Source organism: Chelonoidis abingdonii, chromosome 15, assembly GCF_003597395.2.
Source record: "Chelonoidis abingdonii isolate Lonesome George chromosome 15, CheloAbing_2.0, whole genome shotgun sequence".
NCBI classification, from domain to species: domain Eukaryota; kingdom Metazoa; phylum Chordata; order Testudines; family Testudinidae; genus Chelonoidis; species Chelonoidis abingdonii.
The window spans coordinates 26,073,140-26,095,651 of record NC_133783.1 but is presented as its reverse complement, the minus strand read 5'-3'; the positions used below and the strand labels follow the sequence as shown (position 1 = coordinate 26,095,651).

At 40.2% G+C, this 22,512-nt stretch overlaps 1 protein-coding gene across 3 annotated transcripts in view; it reads left to right on the top strand.

The window, feature by feature from the left end:
• MICU1 (mitochondrial calcium uptake 1) overlaps positions 1 to 22,512 on the top strand; it is a 216,030-nt gene that overhangs the window by 172,408 nt on the left and 21,110 nt on the right. For all 3 annotated transcript variants that reach the window (XM_075072636.1, XM_075072637.1, XM_075072639.1), the window contains exons 9-10: positions 9,975 to 10,112; positions 16,940 to 17,048. In XM_075072636.1, coding sequence (XP_074928737.1) covers positions 9,975 to 10,112; positions 16,940 to 17,048 — 247 coding nt within the window. The remainder of the gene's footprint in view (positions 1 to 9,974; positions 10,113 to 16,939; positions 17,049 to 22,512) is intronic.

Genomic DNA, 22,512 nt, shown 5'->3' with positions numbered 1-22,512 from the left:
AAAATCCTTTAAAGAAAACTTCTTGATTGTATTAGAATTTCTGGTGTTCTCTACACTGTTTTTCATGAAAGACTGTGAATGATTGGAGAACTAGCATGATTTATAACATCACAGATATGAAGGAAGAGAAACCTGCTTAATTGAGAAGGGAGAGTTCTCTTTATTCAGATTGTTTAAAACTCTCTAGGCTCTTAAAATACCTATTTACCTCAAACACCAAAGGAATATTGGAAGAAAATCCATAATAGACTTAGCACGTTCTTTTAGCTAGGATTGAGAGCTCCCAACCAATCCCCTTTCCTCTTCTCCAGAGACATCAAGCAAATTCAGGGAGAACAGGACTTGAAACCTAATTTTGAGGATGGAGGGAAGATTTAACAACATACAAGCCACCCCTACTCCACAAAAGCAAAAAAGGCACAAACCCAATTACTTTTCCTTTACAGTTCACTATTAAGCCTTGGGTCTGTATGATGAAGCATAGGTACTAGCCAACCACAGGAATCAGAAAGGTATACATACATGGTGAAGATCTTTCCTGTTTTACAGACGTATTCTGTGTAATCTAGGATTTCTTGTTAACCCATGTCAATTACAAAGTACAGATTTCAAATTTAAGTGCACAATGCATGCAGCTTACCAGTTATGAAGGTAAAAAAAGACCGCTTTTCTGTTTTGATGAACACAGCAGGCAGTTGTTCTGGGATTTTTCATACTAGAATTGACACATTTCTAACCACTAATTTTTAACCAATTTTGGAAGGCTGGAGCGATTCGAAAGGAACGGGGAAAACTGCTAATGTAGAACCAACATTTAAAAAGAGTAAAAGGGATGATCCAAGGAACTATAGACCGGTTAGTCTGATATCTATCCTGAGCAAAATAATGAGACAGTTAATTCAGGATTCTTATCAACAAAGAATTAGAAGCTAAAACATAATCACTGTTTCATAGCATGTAGGTTTTGTCAAGCAAACCTATTTTCTTTTTTTGAAAATATTATAGGTCTAGTTGATAAAGGCAATTCTGTTGGATACAGTTAAAATTTCTCCAAGGAATTTGACAAAGTACCACATGATATTTTGATTAAAAAGCTTGCATTATATGTAACTAACAGGGCACACCTTTGTCATAGTATTCTTTCCCAAATCTGAACCTTAAAGTCCATAAAATGAGATACTAGCATGAATGCCTCTAAGCTTAATTACCAGCTTAGATCCTGTAGTGCTGCCACCAATCAGGACTTTGGTTGGAGCCCCTGATTAGCTCCGGTCTCCCCAAAACCTTCCCTGGGGACCCCAAGACTCAGATTCCTTGAGTCTCACAATAAAGGGAAATAACCCACTTCCCTTCCCCCCTCTTCTTCCGTAGAGAGAGAGAAACACAGAGAGCAGATTTCCCCTCCCCCCGTCTTTCCTTTCTCCCACAATTCCCTGGTGTCTTATACAAGATAACCAAAAGATCAATTAGATTCTAAAAAAAGGAAAACTTTAATAAAAGAAGGAAAACATAAAAATTGTCTCTGTAATCAAGATGAAATTTTACAGGGTCTATTAGCTTATAACAAATGGATAAACAGCCCTATCCAAGAAAAATACAATTTAAAATATTTCCAGCAACTTAAAACATTTGCACATAAAGAAAACCAAAGAAAAAAGACTATAACCGCCTTTTTACTTACTCACTATTCTGAATAGATAAGAGACTGGAGCAGGGAGATTGCAGAAACCTGGTTGCACCTCTAGTCCTGTCCAGGACCCAGAGAGAACAAAGCCAAACCCAAAACCCACAAACAAAGGCTTCCCTTCCTTGAGATTTGAAAGTATCTTGTTTCCTGATTGGTCCTCTGGTCAGGTGTTGTTTGTTAACCCTTTCCAGGTGAAAGAGACATTAACCCTTAGCTATCTGTTTATGACAACCTTAGATGGATTAAGAACAGGCACACTGACAGATCTCAAAATGTAGTTGTCACGGGGAAGCCGTCAATAAGCAGGGCTGTTTCTAGCAGGGTCTTCCAGGGACTGGTTGTTGGTCTAGTGCTATTTAATATTTTATCAGCAACCTAGATGGTAATATAAACTCTCTGTTTGTAAAGTTTGCTGATGATACAAAGACTGGTGGGATAGTAAATAATGAGGAGAAAAGGTTGCTGTTAACTATCTGAATTGCTGGCTAAATGGTCACAATCCAACAAATTGTATTTTAATACAGTCAGATGCAAGGTAATGCACCTAGGAACCAAGAACGCAAGATATACCTATAGGATGGGAGGACTGTCTTGGAAAAGCAGTGACTCAGAGAAAGACTTAAGGGTCGTAGATAATTCTCACCATGAGTTCTCAGTGTAATGTTATGGCAAAAAGGGCTAGTGAAGTCCTTGGATCTTTAAAAAGAGGAATGTCATGCAGAAGTAGGAAAGTGATCTTGCTGCCATACATAGCATTGGTAAGACTGTTAGTAGAGTACTGTGTCCATTTCTAGTGTCCACGTTTCAAGATGGATGTGGAAATACTAGAAAGATGTCAAAGGAAGGCCACGATGATTCAGGGGCTGTAAAACAAGCCTTCCAATATGAGCCTTAAGTCACTCAACTTAACCATCTTATCAAAGAGAAAGTTGAGAGGTGACTTGTTTACTGTCTATAGATATTTACGCTGGTAGTGGAAGATTCTTCAGTCTAGCTGAGAAGCATAACAAGATCCAGTTGCTGGAAGTTGAAAGTAGACAAATTCAACCTTTGAAATAAGATGCAGTTTTGTAGCAGTGAGGATAATACAAACATTGGGGAAACTTACTTAAGCAGGCAGTGGACTCCCCATTGGTTGGAGTCTTTAAGGCAAGATTAGAAATCTAGCTAAAAGGTGTGTCCCACATGACATTCTCATAAGCAAAGTAGGGAAAGGTGGTCTAAAAATGAAATTACTGTAAGGTGGATGCACAACTGGTTGAAAGGCTGTACTCAAAGAATAGTTATGAATGGTTCACTTGTCAAAATGGGAGGCCATATCTAGTGAGGTCCCACAGGTGTCAATCCTGGGTCTGGTACTATCCAATATTTTCATTAATGACTTGGAGTATGCAGTGGAGAGTTCGCTTATAAAATTTGCAGATGACACGGACTTTCCCCAGGGTACAATCTGGCTTGTTGAACAGCTGCATCCCCTCAAGTCTCCAACGTGGGGTGCCTTTTAAACAGTTTCACTGTGAGAGTAATCTCACTCCTGGCCACCTCACACACACAGCCTCCAGCACATAAATCACCCCATGTTATACTGTATGAGTACTATAGCCAGTCAGCCATCCATTAGTTATATTACAGAGCAACATCAGCAAGTTCCCAGTCCCAGACTTATCCCCAGAATTGAGTGTCTTGTACTGCCCAGCTCTTTCCTTCTGGACAAAACAAGCTCAAAGTCTGTCATAGAAATGACATGCACAGATCTTGTTATCCCAAGTGAAGTTCCCAAACACTTTAGTACAAACACACTAGTTTAGATAAAACAAGTTTACTAACTGCAGAAAGATTATATGTGATTACAAGTAATGATGCATAAAAGTCAGAATTGATGCAAAGAAATAAAAGATAAAACATAAATTAATACCTATCTTAACAAGCTAAGTGAATTGAAAGCAAAATGTATCTCTCATCACGTGCTCATGCAGTCTTACTGTTCGATGCCTTTCAGTCAGGACCCATCCCCCAGTCCAGTGATCCTTTCCTTGTCCTTCAGGCATTGTGGATGTGGTGGGCAGAAAAAAAGGGAGAAAAGATAACATGAGGATTTTGCTCCCCTTTCTGATAGCAGATCTCTGCTTTGAGAATCATCTCCAGCTGAGGTTCGGGTGACAGAAACCTGTTTGCACAGGTACCTCCAGCTGTTCCAATGCCAAGATGTAAATTTCTCGATCACAACCTTTTTCCTGCCAAAGAATGGCCGCTTCACCGGGTGACAGTCCATTTGATTATGTTAACACCTGGCTGAGGTATTGGCTAGTGTTTTGTCTCTGTAGACCTAGTTTGAAGCTGTTTCCCCAGACTAGAAATGTATCTTATACAGTAGAATTTTATAACTTTCCATACAAGGTTGCCACAGATTTTACCAGGACAATAATAATCAGCAAATTATGAGTTTTCAGTGATACCTCACAGGGCATACTTTGTATAAAATGTATCATAAGCTTGTAAAAAGGATGAACATGAGTTTATAGACTGTCACAGACACCAAGCTGGGAGAAGTTACAAGCACATTAGAGATCAGGGTTAGAATTCAAAGCAACCTTGACATACTGGTGAATTGGTATGAAATCAAGTAGATGAAATTCAGTAAAGTGCAAAGTACTTCACTTAGGAAGCAAAAATCAAATGCAAAACTACAAAATGAGAAATAACTGGTTAGGTGGTGGTACTGCTGAAAACGATCTGCTGATTATAGAGGATCAAAAATTGAATATGGGTCAATAGTGTGATGCAGCTGCAAAAAAAGGCTAATGTTGTTCTCGAGTGTATTAACAGGAGTGTTGAATGTAAGGCATGGGTGGTAATTGTCCTGCTCTACTTGGCACAGGTGAGGCATCAGCTGCAGTACTGTGTCCAATTATGGGCGCCAAATGTTAGGAAAGATATGAGCAAACTGGAGAGTGTCTAGAGAGCAACAAAAATGGTAAAAGATTTAGAAAACCTGACTTATGAAGAAAGGTTAAAAACTGGGCTTGTTTAGTCTTGAGAAAAGACTTGAGGGGAAACCTGATAAGTCTTCTAACATGTTAAGAGGTTTGTTACAAAGAGGATTGTGATCAATTAGTCTCCTTGTCCACTGATGATAGGACAGGAAGTAATAGGATTAGTCTGCAGCAAGGGAGATTTAGGTTAAATATTAGGAAAATCTTTCTAACTATAAGGGTAGTTAAGCTTTGGAATAGGCTTCCAAGGGAGATTGTGGAATCATAGGAGGTTTTTAGAAACAGGTTGGACAAACACCTGTCGGGGATGGTCTAGGTGTCTTTGGTCCTGCCAGAGTGCAGGGGCCTGGACTTGATGACTTCTCAAGGTCCCTTGAAGCCCTATGTTTGTATGATTCTATATGCTTTAATGGAGCTTCTAGGACAAATTCTATGGCCTTGTACATGTGAGGGGTCAGGCTGGCTGGGTGTGGTGGTGCCGTCTGGCTTTGGAGTGTCTGAATCAGTGAATACACCTGTTTGTTCCCTTCTTTCATGGGCCATGGAGAAGAGAGGTAGCTCAGGATTGCCCTCAACCTGTTCACAACAGTTGCAGCTCTGCATTAAGATAATGACTACAATCAAATCCTCATGCTTCATGGCATTCATTGGTCACCTGTAGTGGTCAAGAAGGATTTTTTTTCCCCAATGCACAATTGGTCAGGTGTATTCTAGGGGTTTGATTTTTTTTTATTTTTATTTTTTTTATTTTTTTGTCCTCCTCTGAAGCATAAAGGACAATGGAGAACATTTTGATCTTCTGTTAAGTTTTCTCTGCATCATATTGTGGTGCTACCTGTAGCAGCTCCACTTTCTTTTAAGTCCCATGTATGGTCTGTTATGATTAGCAACAGATCTCAAGCATTTGTATATACTTATTTCCTTTTTCTCTTCTTATCCTTTGTTTCAGTTTTCTCATCCTGTATCTTTTTACATATTGTATATTGTATATCCCTTTCATAAGTAATTTAAATATAACTTATACCTGATGAGTGAGAGTTTGGAAAAATAACTACTTTCTTGACTCACTTCATTGTTGTGTGGATTAAAACTAAGAGAAAGTGCTTACTTTTCTCATTCCGAGCTTTAAATGATTGTTAGTTTTGGAAACTCACAGTTAGTATTTAAAGGCAGCATGAAGATGTATTGGTGAATATTTCTGTTAACTTATGCAGTGAGAGTTGCTGCAGGTACACTAATTGATTGGTGGATGTGGGAGTATTAAATCAATTTGTTGAGAATAGATAAGGGACATTAATTTTAAAAGTACGATATGGAAGAAAAACAAAAATAAGGAACATAAAGAGAACAAAAAAGCCTGAAATAATGTGAATTAATCCTTTCACATGAATAACTTTATCTAAGTTTTATGACTGATCATGGCTGATTTATAGAAATTTTAAAATGGGAACCAAATTTGGGTCCATAATGACGGATAATGATGAGCTGTGTTCCCAACACTCCCCCTTGAATATATTATTTTACTTCTTAAAGGTAAGAGGTATTTCTGAAGTAGTCTTTGTATCAAAAAAACAGAAAGGATGATAGTTTTTTAAAAAAATCCAAAACCCTGCTATAAATAAAATGTAAAATACCCAATTTTTTCACCTCACCTTTGATTCATTCTCCAATACACCACCATTGTAGTTGTAACCTCACAGTTTGTACAGGCTGGGGCATCACAGTAGGATGGGGGAATTGTTTTTGTACTAAATGCTCCTCTGCATCTTGTCTGAGTCATTCAACTCATAATGCTGCGCTTATTTCATTTTTGACAAATTTTTGCAGGATTATGGGCACCAGCAATCAAATTTTGCTGATACATCTTTGGGATCCACCAGTTACGAACTGATGAAATTCTTGTACTTTAAAGACTGTGTTAATTTTATTAGGTGCCAGCAATGAGGGTTAGACTTTGATTCCATAAGTGCTTTTCCATCCTGTTTTTTCATTTCATTGATAGTTGATTAAGTTGTAAAAGCTCCTGTGATTTTTCTGTCTCAGAAATCTTTGCTCTCTGCAGTGCCAAAGAATCTGTAGGGCTGTGTCTAGGCTAAATTGACCATAACCAGCTAACACATTTTAAAGTGACACTATTTGCGTCTATATTTGCATCTCAGATAGTGTAGCTTGACAAATATTTTTAAAGTAATCCCTCTTCTTGCATGGACCCTTGCTGTCATTCACTCTCAATAGGACTGTCCTAGAACCAATAAATCCATTGAAATTGAGTGAAAATTATAGCGTTGTCTTTAATCTATCCAGTGTATATGAGTATTGAGTAGTCTCTGCTACTAAGGGACATCTCATTAAGGAGAGGTGGAGATCCTAGCATGGGGGAGGAGAGGAGGATCTGTGATCATATCTGTGATCATGATGTGGTAATTATCCTTGAGCATACGAAATACTTGAAGATCATATCCTAAAATGGGGATAGAGCAAGATGGCCTTGCTGGCCGATACACTTCTTCTTACTGGGGACCCATGATTAAGTGGTTCCTGGTGAAAGGATGACTCTTGGTCTTTGGTTAACCTAACCAAAAAATGGCACCAAAAAGCTTGAGGTGAGACAGCTTGAGAGGGGAGGAATGCAAAGGAGAGGTTGGCGTGGGGGGAGTAAGTTTGTTTCCCTTTGGAGCTGAAGTACAATCACAACTAATGTTCTAGTACAGTCTCTCATGCCTGGTCAATTGCAAAAAAGTACAACCCAGATGTAGCTGGTACTGACGAAACTTGTGTGGGTACAGTTCTTAATCCTGTTAAGGGCATGAAGAGAGAAAATGAATAAATTCGTCCTCACGTTGTTAAAGTGGGGTAGGGGAAATGAAGAATGTACATTACACTTATTTTAAACTTGTCTGAGAAAGGTCACTAATTAATTATAAACTGAGCTTGAAAATTTTAAAGCCCTTTCAGGTGTGCTAATTAAAGATAATGTGTCTCACTCCTGCAAAATTGAGGTCTTTGAAGAACATGAGTAAAAATACCGATTTGCATGTTTGAGGGTTAATTGAGAGGCAAACGGAGAGTCTCCACTAGAAAGCCTTGCTGCTGGTTTTAAAACTACGTTGGATGTGAAATTTATGCCTTGAAGTATTGTAACATTTTTCCATATTTCTCAGAAACAGCAAAGAAACGAGTTAAGTTCCTTACTTCTGATGTTAATGAAGACTGTATTTTTCCTCTGACTTTGATAGGGTTTTTCCTAAAGCAAATGAGAAGGAAAGAGTTCAGGGTTTTGAGTACAGAATAAGTGGGATTCTTTAGCAAACTATAGTTAAGAGGTTACATGACTTCCCAGATATTGCACACACCATTTAAGCTCAGAGAAAAAGACTGACGATCAAATTGGTATTTTTTTTAAATATATGTATTTTTTTGCATCTTGGGATTAGACATAGTTGTTTAATTTTCTTCCAAAAATTGAATCTTCAAAGGTCAGAAATTTTGCTATGATTGTTAATTTTGACTAAACAGTACAGGGAACAAACTATGGAATTCATAATCTATGAGTCATTCAGATCAGAAACCCAAAAGTTCTCATACCCAATCAGAAAAGTGAATCCTAGTGCATGGCCTATGTGTTCAGTTCAAACAGTTCAAATTTTGAATGTTGAGTACTCGCAACCAATGTCTCACTGTCAAGCTGCAGACCAATAACTACTTTGCGAATTTCAAATAAAACTTGAATCTCTCCATACAGTTCCTGAACAGGGAGAAGAAAAGCAGTGAAATTGATCAAGTAAACTATTCACTATGAATTATTTACTCAGCTCTTTGCATTACCATGCAAATTGTAATGGCTTGTTTACAAGCTGCCTACTTGTTAGGTAGTTTAAGTAAAGAACACTCATACACATCCTTTGGTCCAAAATAGTTTGAGCTTGTTGACCTTCAGGTCATGTTGCAAGACTATCTATTTATGTCGGCTTGTACGGAGACAGGAGCTTGATGGGGGTGGTTGTTTATGGGGCTAGGTAGTTAAGGGATAGTATCTGTTGGATTTCTTATATCAGCTCTGGCAAACTTGATATAAGATGTTAAAATGTTTTTTGTGAGCTTTCACTTTTTTTTTTTTCTTTTTAATGATAGTGCCTAGGGAGCAACTGAGATTGGGGTCCCCCTGTGTTAGGCACTATCCACAAATGAAGTAATAGTCCTTGGCCAAAGAGCTTAGAATTTAAATGGACAACACTAACAATGAGTGAGGGTGAAGAGGTACAACCTATAAGCAGAGTAAACTGACTGATGATTTGCAAATGTCATGTTAGATCCTTGACTATTTGTGATTTGTTTTTGTATTTATTTATTTTTGCTGTAGTAAGTCTCTAGCCTTTTTACTAGCAGAGATTGATGTTAGCATCTAACCTGATCACTAAGGAGGCTATTCAGTGGAAAAACAAAGTTTTTCCCCCTCTGAAAGGCTTGTGAAGGGAGGTGGAGGTGGAAGTGTCCCCTAACAATCTTTGTAAGCCTCTCAGACGCTAGAGATTGGCAGCTGTCGAATGAAGAGTTTACCAAGACTTGGCAATTGTCAGGGGAAATCAAGAGCAACGGAAGGAGTCTTCTCTCACTGACAGTCCCTACAGAGAGCTTGGGGATTTTCCCTTCCTGATTTACTGACCACCAAGCCTCTTGTCAGCCATGTTTCTCCCCACTGTTGTTTTTAAGTCATGCTTACTGTGTTTTATTGAAGGATCTGTGCAGGACTGAGCCCTGAGAAGGGGTTACTGACAGCAGCTTGTTCTCTGCATAACACACAGTTGCACTTCTGTTGCCTGCAGTGTGTGGCATGTATTTTCTAGCACTGGCAAACTGTCTTCTGACAGTGTCCCCATTAGAAACCTCTGATTGCAAGTTTTATACCATTTCTGAACCGCCTTTAAGTGAAAATCTAGTTTACTTTCATTTTAGAAATGTCTATTCTGGGTTGTAATCAATGCTTGTTGGGAACCAATCCCACAAATGCTGTCCCCCTGTATAATGGAACAAGTTGATCATGATAAAGGACATTCCTAAATGGTTGTCCAAATACTGGGATGTGTGTGTAAAATAGATAGATAGATAAATAATCACTGACATCGGTGAAGAGGAGAGGTTGAGCACAGCTAGAGCTGCTTTTGGAAATACTGTCAACCACACTTAGCTCAGCATTACAGTAAATGTTGTGCACCTCCTGAATAAATTATCAGCTTCCTATTAAATCAGAATTGCTTTAATATTAGTGTTTTGTTTTAATCTTCTTTCTCTTCCAGTTTGAAAGGCATGATCCTGTGAATAGGCGGATCACTGAGCGCCAGTTTGGTGGCATGCTGCTGGCCTATAGTGGAGTGCAGTCAAAGAAGCTCACTCTCATGCTGAAGCAACTCAGAAAACATTTTCAAGAAGGAGAGGTTAGTGGCTTTCAGGCAGACAAAAGAGAAATTTTAAGACTTTCTGGTGAGTGCATCCATAGTGCTTTGCACTGTGAAATGAAATCTAAAATTTGAATAAACTTGTAGAATGAATCATTTCAGTGCTGATACATATTTCCATTGACTTTTACTTGTCCAAAATATATCTCAGTAGTTAAATAATGCTTGATAGCTGAATATGTCACAGGCTGGAGTAAAAAAAAAAATGGCCATTTCATATTTTGCTCTGAAATTCTAGATCTAAGCAGTGGGCTAGCACAGACTGGGCTTACCATAAAATAAATATGCTCCAACTCCTGAAGAAAAGCACCTGACCCTCTAAAATCTATTGAGGCCCTAAAAGCCACACTGACTTCAGATGGTCAACAAATTACCAGCAGTAAGGAGTCAAAGAATGGATAAGTCTAGTGATCAAGATCTGGCTGTGTGTATAATGAAAGACTGTTTTACACATTTTAAAATGAGTGCATTGCAATAGTGGGTGTAGAAATACTTAACATTAATTAAAAAAAAGCACACTTTCTGGTTAAGCCCCCACGTTTAACCTGAACAAACACTGAAGACTTATATCCAACAGTTGGCTTGACCTTGGATTAATTGTGCAGTATGATTGGGTAGTTTATCATTTTATTATGATATTATGAGAAAAATGTGTTATGGGAATGGATTTAAACTCAAAATTTGTAGGGGGAAAAGGTTGCAGTCCCTGCAGTTGTTAATTCAGGGAAGGAGACCTTGGAATAAAACACCTAAACTGAAAGGACATCTTTAATATGATGATGAAATTATGGGGTGCTAAATTACGGTAGTGTTAGAATTTCATGTCTGCGTCTATAGAGATTGATCGTGCTCCTTTTTTATTAATTGGTTTGTGAACATAACAATCAACCAAAACGGGAACTAATGAAAGACCTTCTGCTTCTGTGGTTAGTAGGCCTGACTGCTGTAGAACTACTTCCTCTTAGCAGCAGAACTGTCATTTATTTCTTAATTTCGTTAATCCATTTTGTGATGCAAAATATTAAGAAATCCTGGACCAGATTCTGACCAACCTTAAGATCCCTTTACGTTGCTCCTTAAAGCTGCTCTAAATGGATTCCACTGGTATGAAGGAATCCTCAGTTGGCATAAATCCAGCATGCCCACCCCTACATCGGTGCCTCCTGCACCCAGCATAGGGAATGTGTTGGAAGAACTAGGGTATTTTGAGGAGCCAAAGCACAGTTTATTCAAGCAGTTCTTTCTGGTGTAATGGCTCTTAGGTGGCATTCAAGGCCAGTGAAAACTAAAGCAACCACTGGGTTCCTCTAACTTGCTTCAGGGGCCAGTTTGGCCCCTGTTGTGGTGCAGCTGACAATTTACGCCATTATGTTTTATATTGTTAGTGGTAACTTCTACATCTGTCATGTTTTGGATATTATGAAAGAAGCAACCTGATTATTACTGTATGCGTATCAGGGTTAATTTGTCAGTTTGCTTTCCTTTAAATTGTATGTTAATTAAAGGTTAAATAAACATGGAAATCTCCTTAATGAGTCAATAAATCATAATTCAAGTTGTCACAGACCATGCCACTCACTGCCAGACTAGCACCTTCTCCTGGTCATTCTGGGGATTAGCTCAAGGCTGATGCTGCAATTCACAGTCTGTACACCATCACTCCTTCTCCGCAGTCCAATTGTAAACCCTCTCGCAGTGTCCGAAACTGTAACGTCCTCTTCGTGGTTCAGCCTTCTGGCCATATCACTATCTGTGTTTCCCCCTCTTCCAAGGGAGTTTAGCTCCTAGTCCAGCCACCTTCCCAGTGGCGACTGCAGTCAATTGTCCTGCCGTTTCCCCAGTAGGGGGAGGGTGTTTCCCGGGCCTGCCCACTACTATCATTGCATTTCCCTGGGCCACTTCCCCATGGGCACAACACCCTCATCGGTCTCAACAGCCCGTCCGGACCTCCTTCTCTTCTCACCAGGCTTCTGCCTGCACCACTCTGTCCAAGGTGCTCCAGCGTTGCAACCTACTCCAGACAGTCCTCCCTCGAACTCTAGGCAGGTACTGACCCTACTCTGCCTAGAGGCTCTTTTTAATGGACCTGCCAGGTCCTGATTGGCGGCTGCTCATAGATCCTCTCCTATTGGCTGCTTTTCACATGGCCTCCGAAGTTGTATTAACCCCTTACTAGCCAGTGTGGGGCAGACACCTCCTCACGCAAGTATTTTAGAACTACGCTGGTAGAGGCCAGTGAGGCCTGAAATATGTTCATGTCACCCACATTCTCCAATGGTATTGCAAAGGTCATACTTCCCTGATATCCCAAGTGGGGCCCTGCTCATGCTAGGTACAAACCTCCTTTGAGACTTCACTCTTTCTCCATGGACTGTATTTGAGTTTTCACGGAAGTTGAGTTCCATGAGCGTAACATGCAAAGCTTGGCATATTCAAGCACCATTGATAAAATGCAGGCTTCAGTAAAGTTGCAAGCTAAATCTGGACCCTGGTTTTAGAATTGTATAAGCACAAACCCACCCTTTTTTCTTCACATGAATGAAAACTAAGAATATTCCCAGACACACATCTTCATTGAGCTGTAGCCAAGTTTGAGAATAAATTTCTCTTTAAAGCATAAATAGAATGTATAGTTAAAAGTAAACACTAGAAGCTTGGGAAATTCTCCATGTAGAGTTGGGTGACACACTGAGCCCTGTCTACAGTAGTAGTGGCAGAGCTGCACTGGCGGTAGTGCAGTGGGGGAAGACTTCTTCAAATATGCTAATGTAGGTGTAATCTTAAAGAGCAAACTACTGGCATCCATTTAGGGAGAACTTAAGTTGTGTGTGAGGATCTCTAGCCTTGAGATAGAACGTGAGTACGGACATGAGGACAGAGTTCCAGCTGGACTTGAATGTTCTAGTAACACTGTTTTTAAAGGTCTGTATATTTGTAATTTTATCTGAAAGTTTTTGGTTCAAGAATAACAACTTATAGATACATAAAGTTTGGGTGTGTGACTAGCAGAAAATACCAACTTCCAATGTCATATTTTCCAATTTGCTGTAATGTTTTCTGTAACTAGTTTTGATTATGTAGCTAACAATAGCCAAGCATGCTAAGAGATGAACTGGAGGGACCTGATTTTTTTTGTCAGCATCTTATTGTTTCTTCACTGGATAAAGAAAAAAATTCTTAAACATGTCCCTCTCTATCAGGTTATATCCAGATTCTAGAGGTAACTCTCCTGCCAGGCTGTTTTTATGGTTATGGTTGTTAACCAGATTCATGACCACCCTTTTTATCTCCAAGGACTTTGGGAGGTGGGGAGAAGAGGAGGAATTCAGAATTTTACACTTGCAAGAAGAAAAGCGATAGATGATTTCCAAGTCTGGAGACAGATGAAAAGCCATAAGTTTTTAATTACAGCAATAGCAAATAAAGGCAAATAATGAGTGTTTTGGGGAAGAGGTAAAGGATGTGGGGATGCCAGTTTCTCTTTCCCCTCTAGCACAGATGAAACTCTTGGCAGCTTTGTTGACTCCAGGCAGCTGGCTATACAGTGACTAAGTTAGAAGGATCATCTATTACAAGCAGTTGTAGCTCACATACACTTCTTGTCAATCCAGTCCAGCACCTTACTTCAGAACATCCTCATACAAGACTGGCTGCTTTTTTAAATCTTCTCTCTGTCTGAAGTGGGAATGTTTTGGAACACAGTGTCCTTTGGTGATTTGTATGTAATACCTTCAGTTCCTAAAGACATTTATCTGTTTTTATTGGATTACTCTATTGCAGCTGCCTCAACATTATGTGGTTTAAATCCTTACACTTTTTTAATGAAGTGTGATGGAGAGTTTCACTTACGTTCCTTTTGAGCTTGCTAGCTAAGTTCATATAGGAATGCACCTGCAACCTTTTCTTTTGTAAATGAGTTCAGTGTTAGCATAAAAGTTTTTTTGGACTTGAAATAACTTAAGCTTAACCCTAGTGTTGCTTTCTGCTCTTCATTTGTAATTTACAACATCTGCAGAAGTGTCTGGTTCCCAATTCTTTTATATTTGAGTCAGAAGCTAGCAGTCATTCTGAAAAGGTGGTGTGTTTATGCTAATCATTGTTGTTCTCTTGGATCCCAGACCTTAAAAATGAGCTATCTTCTTTACAGTGATTTTTGTCACTAAACTCCCTTTCAGTCAGAGTATCTTACAATCCATTTCTTGTTTTAAATTAGTCCAATAATCTGCCCTTATTGTTGTTAAAGGCTTTAATAGCTGCAGTTACTGAAGATATTTCAGACAGTGTTAAGATAGATTTTACAGCTTAATTTGGATTCACCAGCTGAAATGTATTCATTTTGACATTTTTATCTTCATCATAACAGTGAAAATATATTTATTTTATAGGTACCCCATTTTTAGCATTCTGTCTCTTGCTGGGTAGAATAGAGAGGAAACTTGAATTTAGGCTGGCATGGTGATTCATCATGTTAAGAGCCAAATTCAGAGGCGATAGGTAAGGTAATGAAATATAGAGCCCCTTACAGTCAGACCTGTGCTCATTTAGGTTCACTTAGGCTGCTTTTACACTGTGAAGATTTTGAGACTCTCACGCTGTTGTTCTATCGCTGATGCAGTTCCACTGGTGGTAGCAATAAATAATATGAGGGTTAATATAGATAGGGCTTGGTTATGTTTATCACCTGACTGTGTCCTCCAACTCTGAACAAATCTAGACACAGTGGTAAAAAGACAAGTAACTACTCTATTCTAGTATTTACCTGGTTGCCATCCCCAGTAGAGCTGCCTCAATGCTAGAGCAATTATGGGAGAATTTCCAAAATTCTCAATGTGAATCAAGCCTTAGACCTGACACAACCACTCTGCCAACATGTAGAGAATATCATCTGATTTAGTTTGCATACCAAAGAGCCAGAAGAAAGTTAAAGTATGATGAGACTAGTTTCACTTTTGCTCTCTCTGTCTCAGCATGTAATTTTTGCTAATGTACGCCTCCTCTGATTATATGTAAGCAGGGCCGGTGCAACCATTTAGGCGGACTAGGCGGTTGCCTAGGGCGCCGAGATTTGGGGGTGCCAAAAAGCGCCCCCCAATTTTTTTTTAAATGGTTGAGCAGCCCTGCTGCTAGGACAGAGAGGGAGTCTGGGCTCCCGCCAGCACCTGACCCAGGACGCCGCCGGGCAGCCGGCAGCCCAGGGTGTCCCCTGGGTCAGGGCGCCGCCAGAGGGGGCGGCAGGCAGCTCCCATGGAGCTGCCGCAGTGGTGCCTGCTGGCAGTCCGCTGGTCCGCGGCTCGGATGGAGCTGCCGCAGTCGTGCTTGCGGACGGTCGGCTGCTCGTGCAGCTCCGGTGGACTGCCTGCAGGCACACCGGACCCTCCGCAGGCACCACTGCGGCAGCTCCACCGGAGCCGCGGGACCAGTGCATGGGGCGGCGAAATTGCCTTCCACCTAGGGCGCTCAAAACCCTAGCGCCGGTCCTGTATGTAAGGGAGTCTAAATGTGTCTACACTGCAAAGAAAAATCCACGATGCTGAGTCTTAGAGCCCAGGTCAACAGGGGCTCGGGCTGTGGAACTAAAAATAGCAGTGTAGGTGTATCTGCTCAGGCTGGAGCCTGGGATCCAAGACACTCCCCACTTGCCAGGTTTCAGAATCCAGGCTCCAGCCCAAGACTGAATGTCTGCACTGCTGTTTTTAGCCCTGCAGCCTGAGTCCACAAGCCCAAACCAATTGAACTGGGCTCTGAGACTCGGCACCATGGGTTTTTCTTTGCAGTGTCGACATACCCTAAGTGACTTGAAGTGTTAGGGGAGTTTTACTTACACCACTGAGACCTCTAAATTTGTCCTTAAGGCTCTATTTTTAGAGTGTCAACCATCTGATCTCCTTGGTGCAAGTTTGACAACCATACGGGGTATAAACTGATATGCTTGCAGCAAGTTCCTGGATCTTGAGAGTGCACTGGCTATGTGATCACATTGTCGGGCAAGTGGTTGTCAGCAGGGCGAATGGTGGTGGTTTTTGTTTCAACTTCTCTATCACCACTGACTCTTCCACATACCAAGCCTGAATCTTTTATACCCTAAGGCCCTTTTATACTGTCTGGGTGGTGTAAATGAGAATCAGGCCCATAATGCTGATCAGAACAAATAATGGCTAGGCCCAGGGAGACCTACAATAGCTGTATTAAGCCTATCCCCCTCAGCTGGCATCAACTTCCTGGTAAGGAGCCAATCGGACTGTAATGGGGATTACTGCAGAAAGAGAAATTTCAATTAAATGAGGCAGTAAGAATGTCAGTGGCTAATTGACTTTTCAGTTACTGCAAGTGTAGACTTTAAATTGTATATAATCCCAAATAATGATTTAATATAATGCACTATGGAGAGTCATACATGAATTCCCATATGGACATACCTACAGGGCCGGTGCTTCCATTTAGGTGACCTAGGAGGTCGCCTAGGGCGCCAGGATTTGGGAGGGCAGCATTTTGCCACCCTCGGCGGCACTTCGGCGGCGGGGGGTCCTTCTGCGCTCTGGGTCGGCAGCAGCAATTCTGCGGCGGGTCCTTCACTCGCCCGGGACCCGCCGTCGAAGTGCCCCGAAGACCAGGAGCGCGGAAGGACCCCCCCACCGCAGAATTGCCGGGAGCACGGAAGGACCCCCACCTAGGGCGTCAAAAACCCTGGCGCCGCTCCTGCATACCTATCACCTTTGCTCTCACTGGGACTTTTTCCTATCAAAATTATTTCATTATTTGTCTCCTTACTTTAACCATTTAAAAAAAAATTGTTCCTTCTATTGCAGGGGCTGACGTTTGAGGAGGTGGAAAGCTTTTTTACTTTTCTGAAGAATATAAATGATGTGGACACAGCTTTGAGCTTTTACCACATGGCTGGAGCTTCTCTTGATAAAGGTATTAAACGCTTGTGAGCTTGCTGGATTTTTTTTTTCCTGGTGTTTTTACCATTAAAACAGGATGTTCAAACTTGAAGCTGTTCAGCAGGGCTTTTCTGACAGATTAAAAGTGCACTAAAATCATATGTTTCTCTCTTGTCATGAGAAAGTTTTAACTTGCAGCTGTTTGTGGAAAAAGAGGGATTTTGGATTTGTCCTCTGTTAAGTGTAAGGAAAAATATGCTGAAATTTACTTCCTGTTCGAATTTTTCAGGCTGTTTTAATAGATCTTCAGGCTCTAAACATCACAAATTGACTAAGATAACATTCAGATCTAATGTGTGTGTTCCCTTCTACCTTATTTATTTCCTGCATAATATTCTACGTAACTCAGGTCGTGATTCAGTGCATTCAGCAAATGGTTGCTTTCAACTTTTTAGGCTTCGTTATACAAATCTTATCAATTTGTTAAATGCTACTTTTAATGATCAGAAATCAACGTTTGGGGTGAGTATCATTTTATCCCCCAGACCTGCAACAGGGATAGACTTAGAGCCTTTGGTGAGGGGGTCACTTTTATAGGACTTTCAGCCATGATGCTGGGACTTGGGATGCTGTATCTTTTTGTATATTTTACAGCAGATAGGAAAATTGTTCCTGAAAGTAGGGATGTGCAGACTGTCTCATTCCAATGGGAACAGAAGAACCAAGATCACTGTAATATCAGTGATTCTCAACTTTTTGGCATTAAAGTCATTTCCTGCTCTTATGAACTCCTCAGTCCAGATTTAATCAGTGATCATCTTGGTCTTATTGGTGTGGGGCATAGTGAAACATGAAAAGCAGCCCTCCCTTTCCAGCCACAAGTGGAGAGAGGAAAAGAAGGAATAACGCTACCCAGGCAATTTTTGGAAACCTTAATGTCTGAACTACAAAGATCATAAGCTCTGCTGGGCAAGGACTCTGCATTGGTCTGTGAGCTGCCATGCACTCTTACAATATTTATAATTTCTTCTCCAACATCCACGACAAGGAGGGAGCTATTGATGAGCATTGGAAAGGGGCCCCGCAGGATTCATCATATTGAAGGAAAGAAACTTGACCATTCAATTTCAGTTTGGGATATATCTCTAAATTTTCATAAATATATGTAAAAATCTAGTTTCTTCTCCCTTCTTTGACCCAATGCTGACTTTTGCCTTCTACTTCTGAATCCCTCAAAGCTGAGTCAGAGAATTAAAATAACTTCAGTGCAGATTCTCTTCAAAGGCTTTTTTTTTTTTTTTTTTTTTTAAGTCCGGATAGAACATACTTTTACTTGTGACCAAGTATAAGGCCCAGTCCTTGTGTAGACTATCTATAAGAGAGGGCACACAGTGGTATAGTTCCTAATCAAATAATGTCTACCTTATATCCCACCGTCATCACATGGAAAACGCCTTCCAGAAGGAGCCAGCAATAGCAGATGAATAATACAGTACTTAGCTGAGAACCATTATAACAATGTAATCTATTAAACATGCATAACCATCCCCTTCTTTTTTCACCTTCCTCGGATGCTTAACTAATCCGCCAAATGATCTGAAAATTTGCACTGTAAAACAGAAGTTCATCATTTCTGTATTGCCCATAAAAAGGATTCATTTTTTTAATCTTTTACAGGTGCATACTTGTTTTGAGTCTGAATTTTTTTCAGATTAGTAATTTTTGTAAAACTCATTGGTAAGACTGGGAACATACCACATCACACACTAATTTAATGTTTTCAAATCCTAATGAAAACTCCCATTCTGTATATAAAAGCTATAGATTATTTAATCAGCTAAAAGGTGAAACTTTGTACCAGTAAATTATAACTTTGAGCCATTACTATTCTGGGAGCATTAAGGTGTGAATGGGGGCTTATACTGAAAGATTTTAAGACTATTACGTGTTCTAATTCAACTTGCATCTCTGCTCTTAGATGCTCTTGTTAACTGAGATCAGCCTTCGTTTATAGTTGAGATCATGTATTTTAGGTGTTTTAAGTCAAATGGGACCCAACAGGTGGGAACATCTTCTTGGAATTAAAAAAATAAAGAGAATGAGCATAGTGAAAGATCTTTTAACTGGAACAGTGTGTGTAAAATAGCAGTGTGCAGTTACTGAAATACAGACGAACTTCAAATAAAACTTTTAGTTACTCACCAACCTACTCTGATCTGATAATGGTCCAGAGAAATCCTGTATTTTGACAGTGCCTCATCTAGGACTCTGCTTAGGGTAAACCACAAACATTTGTGTCCTGGAACTAATATTTGTGGAGTGTCTAGATTAGCACAGATTTTAGCCAACTCAAATTAACTGACAATTAACATGACTTGCAGTAGGGTCACAAACTGTAGTATAGGTATAGCTTGATAGAGATTAGAAACCAGTTAGAGAGTTGAATCTGCAACATTCCTCCTGGAAATCCCCTGGTTGGAAAGTAGCATGCCCCATATTCGCCTGGTCTACACTTCAAAGTTTTGCTGGCATTGCTATGTTGGCTAGGAGTGAGAAAGAATTACACCCTTAACAGACATGGCTATGCTGGCAAAAGCTCCAGTGTAGGCAGTTACATTGACAAAAAATTCCTTTTGCAAATACAGCTAATATCATTCTGAGAACTGATATCAGCTATACAGGCCAAAGAACTCTGTTTCTGCTGCACCGTGATACAGCAAACTGGAAATTCTGCCACAGGCTCAGGTAGATTAAAATCTGGAGGACTGTGGTAGATTAAATATGAACATGAGTAAAGCAATGATTGCAGCGTTGTCTATGTTGGTATTAACCTACAAATGTTTATGCTACCTCCAAATATTTAGAGTAGCAGAGGTTTTCATATTAATAGTTAATATAGACCTTTGGGGAAAGCTGTATGTTTTGGCAGCTGGATAGAGTATTGTTGAAGTTTGATCCAGAAAAGTATGTAGAGAGGTTGGAGCGGGGGAAGTGGAGAGGGTGTTGGCACTCAGAATTTGGATGAGGCTTTGACAATGAAAGGGGAATTCATTGCAGGTGGTTTGAGATTTGAGAGAGAGAGTAGTGGATAGTGTGTTAATGAGGAAATTATGCTCAAATGATCTGCACATTACATGGTTCTTAACATATAAATGTGTTCTCCTAGCCAGAGCATCAAGTCCACACAGAGTAAATGATACACTTGTTCCACCTTTTCTAGTAGCTGAATTCTCATAAAGATGCTTATATCTCTATTAATATACCATAGGAAAGTCACTCATCTGACTGCCAAAAGAATGGGATTATTTTGACTATTAAAATTAAAATGTTAAAAGTGACCATAAGCCTTATATGCTAAATAAATTGTTCCTATTCTACTGCAGCAGACTGACCCATTTTTATGATTCTAGAAGTCTTATAAACTGAAAGGGGAAAAAATTAGTAGCATAAAATAGGCACAGCAGGTTCCTGCTTCACTGACGTTTTTCATCCTTAATTTAAACTAGACCCTGTTTTTAAAAAGAACAGTAGGATACGTACTTTAATGAACCATGGAATAATGCATGAATTTATTCTTTCAAGCTTGTGTTTTCTAGAAATAACTGGTATGCTACCAGAAATTCAATGGCAACAAATTCTTAAATCGCAAATAAGCAAAAATCATATACAGAAATTTTACCTAACAAATGAGCTCAGGAGTGGAGCAGTGTCTGGGTCAGAAGCCTCACAGGATAAGTCTATGTTGCATTTTAAAATCCACAGCAGAGCATCTCAAACCACAGGTCAGAGACTTGGGCTCATGCCCTGGCACTAAAAATAACAGTGTAGATATTATGGCTCAGATTGGAGTTCAGGCTCTAAAGGCCACTCCCCTTCCCCAGCGACAGTTCAAGTCCTACCTTGAGCAGAAGTCTGGAAAAGGCTGAGAGTCATATTGCTAAAATCTATCAGGGTTGGGGAGAGGGTTTGGAGGAATGTAAACAAACTTTTTGTTGTTTTTCAAAGGGACGTGAATTCGTGCTGATATGAAGGGGCATTTTAGGGAGAGGAATGGGGAGAATAGAGATGAGCGATTTCAGACTGAATCAAGGCGAGGGGAAATTATGGGGAGAGGAGGATAAATGGGGATGGGTGGTAGGGACAGTGAGAAGGGGAGGGACATTGGAAAGGGAACATGTAGGTAAGTGGCAGGGGGACTGGGGAAGAACAGGGGTAGAGGGGTTGCCTGTGAGTCCCACATTCTCCCCTTCTTAGTATGTGCCAAGATATAGGTGGTCAGAGCCCTATTGTGACAATTGGTCTGTAACTTTTGCTTACTTAAGAATTTACCATGGAAAGTAGGTCAAGTTATTTTCAGTAAAGAATGTTATAAACAGGTGCAAGAGAACCAGACAGTTAGACTAAATTAGCGGAAACATAACAACACCATATAGTTCAAGGACTATGCTGAAATGGTGCTTAATAAAAACCGAAGACATGAACTGGAAATTAATGAACCAAAATTGGTTTGTGTGTCCGATATTAGACCACCTCTACCCCGATATAACGTGACCCAATATAACATGAATTCAGATATAATACGGTAAAGCAGCGCTCGGGGTGGGGGGTGCATGCTCCGGCAGATCAAAGCAAGTTTGATATAACACGGTAAGATTTTTTGGCTCCCGAGGACAGCGTTATATCAGGGTAGAGGTATAATTAGTGGACCAGATAGTGAGAGGATGAGCTATTTCACCCATCATTCCCTTTTTGGATCCTTTTAAAAAAAAAAAAAATGAACTGATGAAGAGAAAGAAGAACAAAGAGGAGATGGAGGCTGAAGCAAAATTCATCATTGTGGCTGCCATCTCCACTGTCTTCTGGGACCCCAGACCTCCTCCTTTCTAATCCTAAAAGATCCCTAACCAGACCAGGCCAGAGACAGGGACCCTGATAACATGGCCACCTCTGCAGGCTCCATCTGAATCTCAAACAGCAACTGGGATGAAATGGGATTGGGTTTTAGCAGCAACAGCGCTAGCTCATCTCAACTTCTTTTCTTTTCCCTAAAAGGACAGTTTGTGTTTTAACATCAATAGCAGCAGCTCCAGCTCATCTAGCTAATTCCTTCTCTTTTCCCCAAACGACAGTTATTGCCATCTTTGATACCATCCTAGAGATAGTTAAACAAGGGGGGTTTCCTCCTAAACACACTCTCTCCAGCAGTCCAGCTAAAGGAAAGGGAACAAGGGATGCTGTTAAAATGAAAGCCTTACTTAATACTTCACATTTCAAATGCTTTAACTGTTGTTCTTTCTCTTCTGTATCTTTACTACAAGCTTTCTTTAAATCATGTGTTTGCCATGGTACTAAGTAGGCTGTGGTCTCGGTTAACCAAACCCCAATGCTTATTTAACACTGTTTAATGTTGGACTGTGACTGGGTTATGTTAGCACCTTTGTCCCATTTATTCCATCCGCAGCCCCACTCCCTACTGTCTCCCTACTTGGTGTGTGTTT